This window comes from Gekko japonicus, unplaced genomic scaffold (genome assembly GCF_001447785.1).
Source record: "Gekko japonicus isolate JY-2015 unplaced genomic scaffold, Gekko_japonicus_V1.1 scaffold725, whole genome shotgun sequence".
In the NCBI taxonomy this organism is placed as follows: domain Eukaryota; kingdom Metazoa; phylum Chordata; class Lepidosauria; order Squamata; family Gekkonidae; genus Gekko; species Gekko japonicus.
Window position 1 is genome coordinate 73,320 of NW_015172575.1, and position 15,862 is coordinate 89,181.

At 41.8% G+C, this 15,862-nt stretch overlaps 1 protein-coding gene across 1 annotated transcript in view; it reads right to left on the bottom strand.

Annotated features, from left to right (window-relative positions):
• Positions 1-10,021: 10,021 nt before the first annotated feature.
• Positions 10,022-15,862, bottom strand: part of MPP7 (membrane protein, palmitoylated 7) — a 149,655-nt gene continuing 143,814 nt past the window's right edge. Inside the window, exons 15-17 of the mRNA XM_015421412.1 lie at positions 15,121-15,229; positions 13,969-14,112; positions 10,022-11,892 (exon numbers count right to left, since the gene is read on the bottom strand). Of these exons, the coding sequence (XP_015276898.1) occupies positions 11,713-11,892; positions 13,969-14,112; positions 15,121-15,229 (433 nt within the window). The 3' untranslated portion in view covers positions 10,022-11,712. The remainder of the gene's footprint in view (positions 11,893-13,968; positions 14,113-15,120; positions 15,230-15,862) is intronic.

The following is a 15,862-nucleotide window of genomic DNA, read 5'->3' on the forward strand; positions in this document are numbered from 1 at the left end:
TGTTTATGTTTTCCCCAGCAATCTTAATTCTGGCTTCTGAATCATCCAGGCTGGATGATGTACTCGTATGATGTACTCTGCATATAAATTAAATAAGCAAGGGGACAATATACATCCTTGTCGTACTCCTTTTCCTATGCTAAGCCAATCAGTTGTTCCATATCCTGTTCTAACTGTCGCTTCTTGACCCTTATACAGGTTTCTCGAGAGACATGTGAGGTGGTCTGGTACTCCCATCTCTTTAAGGACCTGCCATAGTTTGTTGTGATCCACACAATCAAAGGTTTTAGTGTAGTCAATGAATCAGAACTTTTTCTGGTACTCTCTTGCTTTCTCCATAATTCAGCGAATGTTGACAACTTGATCTCTAGTTCCTCTACCTCTTTGAAACCCAGCTTGTACTTCTGGCAGTTCTCTATGCACATACTGCTGAAGCCGAGCTTGTACGATTTTTAGCATGACCTTACTAGTGTGTGAAATGAGTGCAATTGTGTGATAGTTTGAACATTCCTTGGCATTGCCCTTCTTTGGCATTGGAATGTATACTGACTTTTTCCAGTCCTGTGGCCACTGTTGCGTTTTCCAAATTTGCTGGCAAATTGAGTGCAGCACTTTAACGGGATCATCTTTTAAGACTTTGAATAGCTCAGCTGGGATACCATCACCTCCACTAGTTTTGTTGTTAGTAATGCTTTCTAAGGCCCATTTGACTTCGCATTCCAGGATGTCTGGCTCGAGGTCAGTGATTACACCATCGTGGTTTGTCAAGGACATTGAGGTTTTTCTTGTATAGTTCTTCTGTGTATTCTTGCCATCTTTTCCTAATCTCTTCTGCTTCTGTTAGGTCCCTGCCATTTTTGTCCTTTATCATGGCCAGCTTTGCATGGAATGATCCCTTGATTTCTCCAATTTTCTTGAATTTTCAGTTGATGGCCAGCTTTGTATGGAACAATCCCTTGATTTCTCCAATTTTCTTGAATTTTCAGTTGATTAGCTCTCACTAATTTAAATACATGTATATATTATGTTATAGATGGCTCTTTGAGATATTTAAATAGAAAATAACTTAATCCACCATACATTGCTAGAAAGGTCACCTTTAATTTTTTCCAATTGGTGGAGACAGCCTTAATATAAGTGTGTCACATCCCCATCTAAATTTATCTGTAACAACTTAGTTTAATCTGCCAGCTATTTTTTACATAGCATATTTATATTCCACTTCTTGCTCTAATGGGGACCTGAAGTTGCTAACAATATCCACAGAGAGAAAACCAATACACAAAACAAAGAGGGAAGGAATAGGAAGCTTCTAATGGCCAAACACATCTTCTCTGTCCACACTGGCTGATCTACTTGCTAAACTCTAGGTCTGACCCGCATACCAAGAGCCTTTTGGCCCTTGCCCATCAGCATGTGACCAAGGGCTCACGCCTATGTGCAGAGAGGAGAACAAACTCAGTGAGATGTTATTTAGCAGGCTCTTCTCCAATTCCTCTCCTGCCAGAATTAAAGCTTGCAGCTCTGGTGATATACAGGAAAATTCAAAGGATCTGCATTTGCAGCATGAGCCCAAAGGATTATGTGGGAGAATCAGAAATTTCCCCTACTATGCATATCCTTGTGGGGAATGGGGGTAGGGAATATATAAAAGCATATGTAGAAAAATTAGGACTTGGCCAATGCTGCATGCTGTAAGCCCGCAAGCCTGCAATGGTGTTTGTATGGACTGTGTTACACTGTACCTGATGAAGTGTGCCAACAATGAACTGTGCATGAAACTGACATGACTGAGAGCGCCCGGTGAGAGTCCCCACCGAAGACCGTGTTTTTCCGATGGTTTCTACTCCAGGTGTTCCCATGTCCAGTGCATGCCATGGATCAACGCACATGGTCGCAGAAAGCACAAAACACCATTTCAAACCAGCCGCATGGTCACCTACCTCCATGGCCCCCTCCCCCTCGCACCAACGAAGCTGCACGTACTCACAAAGACCTGGTATTCAGCCTGGCCGCATGGACATGAGTCACCCATCTGCATACTAATACCCCTTGCCCAGGTGTCTTGATTGAGTTAGCAACTAGATCTCAAATTGCCTTCCAGTTTCCTGGCCCACCCAGAGAAATACAGTAGCTAATCACTGACCTTTTGGCTATGACAGAACACAGTGTCATAGGGGAGGTCCCCTGGATCCAGCTCCTCCTCTAGACCCCTTTTGATATAATCAGGAGCACCCCCAAAGCTCGCTCTCTTAAGTTCTTGCTCTCCCTCCCTCCACTTTCTTGACCTCTTGCTCTGGACCCTGGAACCCCCCATCGCTCTCTAACGACGCCCTCTACAAATCCTGCTTTTCCTCTTAAGCCCATATACTACCCGTCCTTCTTTATACTCTAGAACTGCGCAGCTAGAGTTTCTTTGGCACGTGGTCATAGCTGGTCTGAGTCCATTCGCCTTTCTTTTCCAATTTCTCCCCATCCTTACCCCTTCACTTGAAGTTTGGAGCCACGCAGTTGCAGCTAGGTAATTATAACCCAGAGCATCAACCACCACAACTGTGTTGTATTATTCTATCTTAATTTCTTAGTTCTTCTATGCTTGTGATTGTTGTGTATAATTGAGTGAAGTGTGCCAAAAAAACTCCGTTTCAAAGCCGAAGAGCGAGCGCTGTCCGAAGACGTTTCCGTGGTCACGTGGCCGGCATGACTAAACACCAAGGCGCACGGAACGCTGTTACCTTCCCACCGAAGTGGTACCTATTTATCTACTTGCAATTTCTTGCTTTCGAACTGCTAGGTTGGCAGGAGCTGTTACTAGAGACTGGAGCTCACTTCATCATGCGGCACCTGGGTCTCGAACTGCTGAACTACTGACCTTCCACGGCCTGCAGTTCAGCGTCTTAACCACTTGAGCCACCACAGCTTGCAGCCTACATCCCCTTTAAAATATTTTATTTTACGCCCTAGCAATATACAATCCTTTGATGTAGACAAAGGGCATCTCTGAATCACTACTTGGGTATGAATGTATTTAACTGCCTCCCTTTCCTGTTCCTGGATTCCTTACTGTTCTGTTCATCACTGAGGCAGTCCACTGACAATTGAACAAATAGGTTGATATGAGCTTTCTGGGAAGGCGCATTAGATTGTAGAGCTTACTGTGCTGATCATTTTAAGGCCCCAGAAGCTTTCCACAGGGCAAGCCCCAAGTGAAGGCTTCCTAGATGACTTTTTTAGAGGCAACGTGAATATGGACATTTACTTTCGGCACACAGCATGGAGACTGTCATCATTACCACAGACAATATTGTAGGATTTCTTGCTCGTGTTGGAATTGAATTTGTCTTTATGGAATATCTTTGAAGTATTTTCAGATGCTCATACAGCAACTTGCAACAATGAAACAACAATCCAAGCACAGTAAAAGCTTTGCTATCAAGCACACATGAGGAATATGGGTCACACATTAATCAAGCTCATTGCTTTGCCATGCCCCCACTGAGGGAATCAGCACCAATCAAACCCCACCCTGCTGGGAACACCATTGGTAATAGCCCCAAAACCCGGTGGGACCATTTCCTTCCCCCCAAGCCATGAAGCCATCCTACACAGCAGGCAGATAAGCAGGCCAGCTGCCCAGGACCACTCCGTAAGAGCTGGTTCCCAGTGATTCAAGGCATGCTGAGAGGGAAGGAGGCACATGGGGATGGTGTCAGCTGACAGCACTAGCTGACATAAGCTCAACAACAGCTAGAGGCATCAAAAGTTGGGTGGCTGAAGAGCTGGCAGCAGATCATGCACATGCCCAAAAATGCAGAGGTGGGCAGGGCTGAGGGGGAGAACCTTGCCCTCTGGGTGATGCTGATCAACTGTTCTGAATTTGGGACCAGGGCCTGCAACAAACCAAGAAGCCAACTCTCTTCCCATATCCACTCTGACAATGCAATAACTAGACTTTAACACCACCAGTAATACCATCTCAGGTTCATTCACAATGGAAAAATGGGAGGAGCCTAAAGAAGCCAAGGTGGCTCTATAAAAAGACTCATTCAGAAAGTGGAAGGAGGGCCATATAACCAAGGATAAATATAAACAAATAACCACTGCTTGTAGAGAGAGAGTTAGGAATGCTAAAGCTCAGTATGAGCTTAGGCTAGCAAGGGATGCTAAAAACAACAAAAAAGGGTTCTTATGTTCAAAGTAAGACAAAGAGCAAGGACATGGTAGGCCCACTGCAGGGACAGGAAAGTGAAATTGTAACAGGTGATGAAGAGAGGGCAGAACTGCTCAATTCCTACTTTTCCTCAGTCTTCTCTTGCAAGTTGCTTCTCTTGCAACACAGCAAAAACAGTTCACATGATGAGGGAAGGACGTTGCAGCCTAGGATCAACATAGAGGATAGTACATAAACACCTAGTTTCTTTAGGGATAGTACATAAACACCTAGTTTCTTTAAATGAAACGAAGTCCTCGGGGCCAGATGAACTGCATCCAAGGGTACTAAAAGTACTCCTGAATCTAATTTCTGAGCCTCTGTCCATTATTTTTGAGAATTCTTGGAGAACAGGTGAGATGCCAGAAGATCGGAGGTGGGCATATGTTGTCCCCATCTTCAAGAAGGGGGAAAAGGAGGATCCAGGTAACTACCAACCTGTTCGCTTGATGTCTATACTTGGGAAAGTTTTAGAACAAATCAACAGACAGTCCTTCAACATTTAAAAAGGACGGCTGATTACTAAGAGTCAGCATGGGTTTCTCAAGAACAAGTCATGTCAGACTAACCTTAACTCTTTTTTTGAGAAAGTGACTACCTTGCTGGATCACGGGAATGCTGTAGACATAGTTTATCTTTATTTCAGTAAGGCTGTTGATAAGGTTCCACATAATATTCTTGTTGACAAATTGGTAAAATGTGGTTTGGATCCGATTATTAGGTAGATTGACAGATTGCACCCAAAGAGTGCTTGTGAATTGTTCCTCATCCTCTTGGAGGGGAGTGACAGCTTGTCTCAAGGATCTGTCCTGGGACCTGTTTTGTTCAATATCTTGATAAATGATTTGGATGAAGGAATAGAGGGAATGCTTATTAAATTTGCAGATGATACTAAATTGGGAGGGGTAGCAAATACGGTAGAATACAGAGTCAGGATACAGGATGATCTTGACAGGTTGCAAAACTTGGCTAAAACAAATAAAATGAATTTCAACTGGGATCAATGTAAAGTTCTGCATTTAGGTCTTAGTACACCATACACTGAACATGAGTCAGCCATGCGATGCGGTAGCTAAAAAGATAAATGCAATTTTGGGGTGCATCAACAGAAGTATAGTGTTCAGATCACGTGAACTGATGGTATTGCTTTACTCTGCTCTGGTCAGACCTCACCCAAAGTATTATGTTCAGCTTTGGGCACCACAATTTAAGGATATAGACAAACTGGAACGTGTCCAGAGGAGGACAACTAAGATGGTGAGGGGTCTGGAGACCAAGTCCTATGTGGAAAGGTTGAAGGAGTTGGGTATGTTTAGCCTGCAGAAGAGACGACTGAGAGCTGATATGATAACCATCTTCAAGTACTTGAAGGGCTGTCATAAAGAGGATGGTATGGAGTTGTTTTCTGTTGCCCCAGAAAGTAGGACCAGAACCAACGTGTTGAAATTAAATCAGTTTTTGGCTAAACGTTAGGAAGGATTTCCTGACAGTTACAGCAGTTCCTCAGTGGTACAGGCTTCCTTGGGAGATGGTGGGCTCTCCTTCTTTGGAGGTTTTCAAACAGAGGCTTCTCCTAACAGGGGCTAACCTTGCTTTGAACCTGCAGATTTACAGAGTGATATCACATATTTATAAACTAATATTGTACGTTTTATTTTCTGCATTGATTTCATGAGCATTTCCAAGAGTAAGGGAGATTCTAAAACAATGCTGCAGGGCCAGATTTTGATACCAACAGATGTTGCAGTTGTACATATTACCATTCAATTACGGTTGACATGTTCTGTCTAGAATATCTAGTAAGTTTGCCTTGTGAATTCTCACTTGAGTTGTGCTGACAAGACCTGCTGCAGGTTCAAAGCAAGGTTAGTCCCTGTCAGGAGAAGCAGTAGCTTCTCTGTAGCCGTCCTGGTGTCATATACTGTGGATTCGACATGCTGACCAATTGCTCCCTTCATTTGGCTGTCTTCAGAGACTTGTCTCTTCCAACCAGCTTTTACAATATAAGGCTGGGTAACCTGAGGTTTTTTAACTGCTATTTTTTATTTGTTCTATTCTGCTGCAGATATAAAGTAAGGCTTTGTTACGCGGTACTTGATTATCTAGTTAGATTCAAGTCCAGTAGCACCTTAGAGACCAACAAGAGTTTCAGGGTGTAAACTTTCAAGATTCAGATCCAGAATCTCCCTTACTCTTGGAAATGCTCATGAAATCAATGCAGAAAATAAAACCTACAATATTAGTTTATAAATATGTGATATCACTCTGTAAATATGATATGCAAAATCTCAGAAATGAATGGAATCAGGAGCTAGATCAAAGCAATGGGATATGGCCCTAAATTTTATACCTGTTGTATCAGTGAAAAATTATGTTGAGGATATACTGGACACCACAGCACCTTTTCAGTAAAGGACTAAGTAAAGTATCTAATTGCTGGCACTGTAACTTACAAGATGCATCTCGAATGTACACTTTGGGTCTGTCCAGTCATTCAGTCTTGGTGGGAAGAATTATTTATATCAATTTTGTATTAGAATATTAATCAGTCTTTGAGGATGCTTATGCACTTTTAAACTATTTGCCTGTCTAATGCTCTGCAATAATGGACCCTCTGTGCCATTACTGTTGTTAGAATACTTGTTTTACAACACTAAAAAGATAAATGCCCACCTCCAGTAGTCCAATGTACTGAGGACCTTATAACCTTATCAATATTTGAATGTATGGCATATAGTCAACAGTAGTGCAAGGACATATTTTCAGATACTTAGAAATCTTTTATAGATGCTTACCTGTAGTCGTCTGACCACAATTGTTGTTACATTTTAAAATTTCCTGCTGTTTGGGTTAATTTTTTTTAAAAGGTACCGTATTTTTCACTCCATAAGACGCACTCCCCCCCCCCAAAGTGTGTGGGGGAAGTGTGTGCGTCTTATGGAGCAAAGACTCCTCTCGGCTGCAGATGCTGCGCAGTTCAGCTGACTAGTTGGAAAGACCTTCTGCTGCTGCGGCTGCACCGGGGGAAGGAGGGCGACAAAGCACTCGCGCGGCGCAAGAAGCAGAGACGCCTGGCGTCCCCCCCCACATCTCTCCCCCCGTGTCTCTTTCTCACACACGCGCAGCTTCCAGACTTCCACAGACCCAAGCTGCACCGGGGGACAGAGGGCGACAAAACACTCGCGTGGCGCAAGAAGCAGAGTCGCCAGGCGTCCCCCCTTTCTCCCCCCGTTTCTTTTGCACGCGCGCAGCTTCCAGACTTCCACAGACCCAAGCTGCCACACAGGCGCAGAGACGCATGGGCGCGCGCTGGCTCCTCGCTCGCCCCTTTCCAACCCCTTCTCGCCCTCGCGCGCTCGTGTCGGTTCTCACAGTTGAGTCGTCCCCCCCCTTTCTCCTCCTCTGGTGTTTGCCCCTCTCCCTCCCTGCTGCCCCTCGCCTCGCGCTGCCACTCCGGGTCTGGAGAAGGAGGAAGGGGAGGCTGCTCATGTGAACACCCCCCGTGTTTATCCGCCTTCGGCTCACCGTTCATTACACTATTTGGTTCAGAATATTTTTTTTCCTGTTTTCCTCCTCTAAAAACTAGGTGCGTCTTATGGATCGAAAAATACGGTAAATTTACTGAACACTCCAATGGTATATGTTGGTTTCACGCCATCATCTGCTCAAGCTCTGTCCTAAGCAACATTAGTGTTATATAATAAATCCAGAGCCTTGTTACCTCTTAGGACCATTTGCTTTCTTGCTGAGTTACCTTTGCTCTGCTTCTGAATGTGGGTGATTAAAGTGACAGGGAAAAAGTTAAAAGCTAGTTATAAAAATTTACACTAATATACAGGTCTGCAACTCTGAATACTGCTATAACTTTTTTAAAAAAATATTGGCTCTGCTGTGTTAACTGGTATGCTTCAATCAAAGCATTTTGCTACTGTGAAATCATGGCTAAGATCAAACTGGTTGTACATGATTTACTTATTTGAAGGCGACCGTGGTGCACTTGACACATTTTATTAAGATGACCAGTTTGAATTCCACCATACAGTTGTATGCTTTTTACAAAAGCGACCTCTTCCTGAGATACATTATGACAATAATTTATTATGATAAAGCTGTATTTCAGATACAATTCAGATGTAAGTGAAGACAACTTCAAGTATTGCTGTGAATTCAGAAAAATATAAAAGTCCAACATTTGTTTTACAGTGACAAAACGGCAAAAATACAATAAGGATATCTGCACACAGACATAAAAACAGAATTCCTGGAAACATGCAGTACAATGTGGAAGAATTCAAAATTTAAGTTTCACCTTTAGCCAGGAATAGATGTCAGGTTTTTGTTTTTAAGATTTACCAATCCTATATACATAAATCCAAAGCTCAACACAGTTCCAGTGTGCACGTGGAGCATTCCATAACACTAAAGAGAATGGACAGCTCCGACTTGTGCAAAGCTATGTGAACATCAGAGGTAACCCATTTTTAATTTTTTACAAAAAGATGTTAGAAATTCACCTGAAGCTTGGGAAATTATGCCAAAGCTATCACGGACTTGCAAGTACTCCCAGCCCAAAGTCAGTGGCAATATTATATTGACTAATGATTTAGATTATTGCAAATAAGAACACAGTACTTAATGCTATAGTCCAGGAGTCAGTCACTGATAAAGGTGCCAGTTTCTCTTACAGAGAGGTGTCAAGGCTGTTGTAATTTATGATATGTACAATCCAAAGGTATGTTTGTTTTCAAACAACCATGGAAGGAGTTACATACTATAGCCCAGTTGTCAACCCTCAGGTGGATCAGAGACTCACCTGCTGGGTCATGAGTCCTTATACAGCTGCATGTTTCTGCTCCTTTTTGAAGAACCTGCTTGTAGTATGCATGCTTAGAGCTCAAGTGCATCATGTTTCAGTTCTCTTTGTATGCACTCTAATAGCAGCAACAGGATGATGAGGCAACATCACTTAGCAGGGAGAACTCCTTCATGGCTCTGAGCCTTGGTCTGTTCAGCACTGTGATACACCTAGTGGCGCTCAGCCTGTGTTTCCTCTTCCCAGCTTCCTTGTTCAGCTACCCATAGTCCTGGTCTTCATACCAATGAGGCCATAGCTTTGGCTCCTTCTTTTCCTGTCACATCACTCTAGTATCCTGTGCTTCTTGTAGCTTAGTACCTGGGAGTTAAAGGCGAGTCCCAGGTCTGAAAAGGTTCACTGCTATAGCCTATATACTGGGTCATTTTTAACTGCACTCTTCTGTATACCAAAACTAGACCTTGAGCGTTAACAGGCAATCCTGGCACTGGTTCTCACTGTCAAATATACATAGTATCTAATTAAAGATTCAAAGTGAAATTTTCAGTGAAATACTTAAAAAATTACTACATTCTAGTAGGGAAAAAATTACAGCTCAGTATTTTCACACAACTAATTGGTGCAGGTGAAGTACAGTCACATTTAATTCATTCAAAACATTTAAGACCTGAGATACACTCAAGATTAAATTGTAAATGCTCAGTGCCAGGATGCGTCAAACTAGCATAAATGTTTCCAAAAGGCTACATTTGGTTGTTGGCACTTCCCTTGTATTACACAATTTAAAAACAGAAATGCAATGAACCAAAAACAAAAAAAATCCAACCATCTATTTAGACTACATTTGCAAAGACCTGGCAGTTTACCTGCATCTGAAGTAAAATATTTATATGGAATGTTAAGTTTATAAAGCCAATGTTTCAAATCACAGACACCTAGTGGTCTGTGTAATAAATGATCACATTGACAACAAATTCAAAAAAAATTAATATCCCTTCTCACCTCTTTTCATAAATATATAGAGTCTCACCAAATTCTTTTGCCTTTAAATAAGTCAGCTAAACCTTGTACATGTTAACGTAAAATAACTGGGCTTCCTGTTTGCATGCCAAAGTTGTGATGTGTCACCGTCACACGCTATTGGTAAGACAGATTCACTTACATACAACATGCATCCACATCTATTAATATACTTTGTCTCAACACGAATACAAGGAAAAAAAGGGGGGGGAGACTCCTTTCTTCATTCCAGAGAAAACAGCTTGCATTTCTACTGTTCAAGGTCAATAGAAAATGGGAATGATACCCAAGCTTTAATTAACAAGTTTTCAAATTAAAAAAAAATAGCTTCTGGAGTCACACAAAGACTATTTTATAAATTTTTAAAACATGAAGCACTGATATAAACAAATTCCACTTAAGCTGCTGCCTCTATTGCAAAGTCTCCACCCCAATTCTTGAGGTACATAAAAGCTACTCTAACCAACCCGAGATCTGATGTTTAGTTTTAAAGCTTTCCATTGCTTTGAATACCACAGAAGTTTACCTTTAAAATTTTATATGCAAAACATATTTATTGCTTATTGTTCACTTAATGTTCACTTAAAATATTCAAGTTACCTCCAAGCATGCAACGCATTCCAGCATATACACCTTTCAGAGCACAGCTACAGGAGACTGTAGCTTAAAACACATCAAAACATAGTTACCAAGTATGTTAAATTTGCTCTCATGATAAAGACAACAGACTAGGGTTGCCAGACCTTTCTGGGGAGGTGGGGGTCCCCCACTGCCAGGCCCCGCCACCCATCAGCTGGCTGGTGCAGGAGACTTACCTGGAAGAAGAGCAAGGCCCAGCTGACATTGCAGCAACATGTCTACGTCACTTCCAATGTGACCCAGAAGTGACCTCATCACGCTGGGGACATCAGAGTGATACTCTGGTATTTGGGCAAAAATTCTATGGGAGAAACCAAATTTACTACAGAGCTTTGCCTAAATACCACACTGTCGCCCCAACATCACTGCCTGATGACGTCACTTCCAGGTCACGTTGGAAGCAATGTAGACACATCGCTGCAACATCAGCTGGGCCTCCTTCCCACTCCTGGTAAATCCCACCAATTCCCCACTAGTTGCCAGGAGGGACCTGGCAACCCTACACCAGAGTCAGGCTGAACATGGAAAATGGTTTACACACACAAAGAAATCCATGTTTATCATAACCCGATTTCAGTACTTATACTAGAGAAGGAAATTGTTAGCCCCTTTTGTCTCCTCCAGTTTTACATTCTTTGAGCATTAGCACTCATCCCTGCTTGGCACCCAGCAAAGTTCGAGGCCACTTAAAGATGGATCTCACACCTTCTGATAGTTGTGGCTTCATGGAAGTCCCACACTGGAGGCACAAACTATTTATAAAATGTGGTATCACAATAATTGGGGCTCTTTTTTTAAAAAAGAGTGGTTATTTGAATCAAGTAAAATAAGGCTTCATTGTTGCCTTCTGCCTTCTATATCCTATTTCCAAACAGGAAGGCTTGCACACAGAAAAGAGCAACATTCCACTGCACAAAGTTTGTATAATCACCAATGTGCCAAAGCAAGAAAAGTTTCCCACCAACAGAATGGCATTTTAGGTCCACCTAAACACCTTTATAAAGTTCCATGAAAAGTTTTGTTTACAGTGTTAAGAATGCACCCAACTGACTGGAACCCAGAAGGTGTCTCTTTCCAATTTGTCAAAGGAGGTTTTCAGCTCATTGTACGCTGTAGTTAGATCGTCATTTATTAGAACTTTGTCAAAAAGATGACCGTATTGGATTTCCATTATTTGTGCTGATTTAATCATTTCTTGAAAGTCTTCTTCCTATAACACAAAAAAGAAACACCCAGTCAAGATAAATGCAAAAATGTTTATAACTGCTATACTCAGGCTGCAGTCTTAGGGACACTTTCCTGGAAGAAGAAGAAGAAGAGATTGGATTTATACCCCGCCCTTCACTACCCAAAGGTGTCTCAGAGCGGCTTACAAACTCCTTTCCCTTCCCCTCCCCACAACAGACACCCTGTGAGGTAGGTGGGGCTGAGAGAGCTCTTGACAGAAACTGCTCTTTTTCAACAACAGCTCTTATCAGAACTACGGCTTGCCCAAGGTCATCCAGCCAGGTGCAAGTGGAGGAGGGGGGAATCAAACCCGGTTCTCCCCGATTAGAGTCCGCGCACTTAACCACTACACCAAACTGGCTCTCTGGAACTGGAAACTGGAACTGCGGTAAGTCCAACTGAATAATATGAGACTTACTTCCAAGTAGACTGGATTAGATTTTCCCCCTCAGTCACCATTTTCTTTGCATCTGCAGCACCCCCGCCCCCCAACACAAACAATATTCTTGGTTTTATAACCGTCTGGAGTCCCATTTCTGGGCCTCAAAGGGCTGCTGGATGAAGGAGGAGAATCAGCAACTCCCCTCTCCCAGGCACATGCAATAGCTTTCTGCTCGCACAAGATCTCTGAACTCAAGGCTAAAAGTCCACTAGCAGTATTATACAGTTTATGCAAACTATAATGACAGATCATTGCAACAACTGTGTTGAAACTATCCTGACAGCTGCTCAGTCTCCTTCTTCCCTGGATCAGGATCATTATTCAGTAACTGATAAAGAAATGTATTTGTGCTAGAAACAGCACTGGAAAACTATTTATAAGCTGTTTGCATTAATGATGCACTACCAACTGTATTGCCTAAGACTCAGCCTGCTATTAGCAAGGGATTTACTTGAACACAGTCTGTATTTTTGAAAGTTTGGTACAAATCCAAGGAATCATTCCTGTTGGATTCCTGCGTCTTATTAGAGCTCATTCATTAGGTTTATGTTCACGTGTCTGGAACACAGAATGTAACTCTATAAAATTAAAACAGAACATCTTAAGAAGAGCAACCACTGAGGACAGCATTACACTTTCCCAAACTGTTTTGCATTTGATGGTTTGGAGAACTCTTGTTGACTTGAATAAAATATTCCAAATTTATGGAGCTTTGGAAATCATATCTTACAGGAAAAACTGTCAGAAGCAGATGCATAATTCTCACCCGCAGGGTTACCCCATAAATTCTACAGAATGCTGGGAGTTCATGAAGTGGTTGCTTATCTTTCTAGGACATACCCCAATGCTCTGCGTTAACAGTCCCCCTTTTTCCTGCAACGTGGTAAGATCCAAGCCATGGAAGCTGGTGCATCACTAAGTCGATAGCACCAGAGTTGTATTTCCTTGTTATCTGCGGCACTTCCTAGTGTTAGTATATTCAGCATTTGTCTCTGTGGGGAGAAGCTGAATGCAGGAAAAGATGAATCCACACAAGAAACGCCAAGTATCTTGTGATCCAAACAACAAGGGTAACACCTCCACTGACAATAGTGGCAGCATCAGCCGCTGAAAGGAATGCTGAAGAGAAAAGGGGGCAGAAATCATTGTTCCCCTCAGGCAGGTTCCATGTCAGCTTCAATGCTTCTGCCACATAAAGTGAGCAGGAGAGGCTCAGGCTGGTCCTGCTCCCCCTTCCTCCTGCTAAATCAGTTTTGTCTTGCCTCTGTCCCCGCTCCTGGGTTTTTCTGCAGCCAGCCTTGCAGAGGAAGCTAGCCTCCTCTCCCCTCCCACCTTGATCATTTCAGCTCAGTTCTGCTGCTGACAAAGTATCAGGCCAAAGCAAGGAGCAGCTGGGGTAGGAAGAAGCAAAGGTACGGCCTCACATGGCCATCCATACTAATTTAGCTGCTGCATTTTTAAAATTATATTGAAGAATATCATAATGTGCATTTTGAACAAGTTTACTCCAAAAGCTTTTAATCAGCTTCACTGCTAGATACAAATAAACTAATTTAAAAAATAACTACGAACCATCTGGCAACTTTTTACACTTGTAGAAAGGCAAAAGGTACTTACTGAGAAGGGTTTGGCAGCGCCCTTTTCATCTTTGCTTGAGATTATCTTGGCATTTTTTCTGGTCTCTCGCAAACGCGCAATTGATGGAGGCTTTATAAATATGACATATGGTTTAAATTCTGATGTCCTTAAATGCTTCACAGTCTGAAAAAGAAAATGCCAAGTTATAAGCAGCTTGTTTTAAAAATGTATTTACTTTTGAAAATGACAAATCATTTGGCACTGTAGTTTCTAGTTCTCCCTCTCCCTCATCTTCCAAAGCTACTGCTATTATGTATAATTTATACAGCACTTGAATTGTGGGAAACTTACAGTCCTTCATTCACAAACATCGCCCACAATATTTCCTTGTATAGCAGTCATTTTGTGTATGTATTTTAATTATATTAACACAGGAATGAAAATCAATGAAAGTCCAGTTCTGAACAGGCAGCTAAGAGTACTAGAGTCAAATTAAGCAAAAATAAATCTTGTTTGCACAGTTAGCATGTGAAACAGTTAATCTTTTAGTACTCAAGTCTGTACACTCTCTCTACAAACTGTTCAATCCCGGTGGTAGCTGGTGGGACACAGAGACACTTTCCTTCAGCTCTGACAGGAGGCCATCCACCTCCTTTCTCCATATACTCCTTTATTTGAAGTAATACACAAGCGGTTACCCCAACTTTCCACTTTGGCACATGCAAGAGGCAACCTCTGACACATGGATGCATGGTCTTCCCTTTGTTGTAATGCTGCAGGAGTCTGGGTCTCAGACATACATTGCTTTGATGGACAATTTCCTGTAATGTTTATAGCTTTAGTATGAATCAACTGCCTTGTATCCATAACGATTTCTGTGCAGTTGCTACCCGTGAAATAAAAATATCCTAAATGACATTGTTAGATGACACTTTACCACACATTTAGATTTTCAAACACAGAAAAAACTGTGATCCATTGATCATTTATTTAGTCTAGATTACTGCTGAGTGACTTATTGATTAATGATTCTTCCTAGTCAATAAGTTCAAAAAGGTATCTGGAACCAAACTGAAAACCAAGTAAATGAAACATAGTATTCCCCCCCAAAATTTTAGCATGCAATGCAAATCAAATCAATGCAAAATAATGTTGCCAACAGAAAAGGCAAAAACCTTACTGCATACTTACATGAGGCTGAACATCCAAGAGACAGACTTTATTTTTAGCCAGAACAGATCGAACCGAGTCTATGCTGGTACCATAGTAATTGTTCTTATATTCCCCATATTCAATAAATCTGTAGAAAAGATTTTTCATTAAGTCATACTCCCCTTTCAATTAAGGAGCCCTCAACTTCAAAACAATACGTATATGATTGGCATGGATTAATTCATTTGTCTTCTACATGGTACTTTGCTGTTTCAAAATTCTCAAAGTCATTATGTTAAAAGAGGGCCAACAACTTACTAGTGTTTCCCATCAATCTTGCGTAAATCAATGCAACAGAAGAGTTGATAAACCAAACAGCAGTAACTACTGCCAGTTGACAGAGTATGCCACATCTAAGTTTTCTGTCTCTACTAGGATAGGTTTTGTCATAATAATGGTTTTATGATAACTAACTATATTATATAGAAGCATACGTACCATTTGTCAATTTCTATGAGTGCAGATTTCTATGAGTAATATTACCTTGAATATTAGTACTTCAGCTTGATATTGAACCAGGCAGTGTAAACTTAATAGACCTGATCCAGGGAGGCCCCACGTCCAATCACATGCATGTGCACACACACCACTAACCATCCAGCCTGGAACACCCATCATTTGTTCACTCAGTTTTAATGGAAATCTTGAAGTTGCCAACAAGCTGCTGCATTTCAATGTTCTCCTCAATGCCTACCACCTTTTCCAGATTTGTTTTATGCGT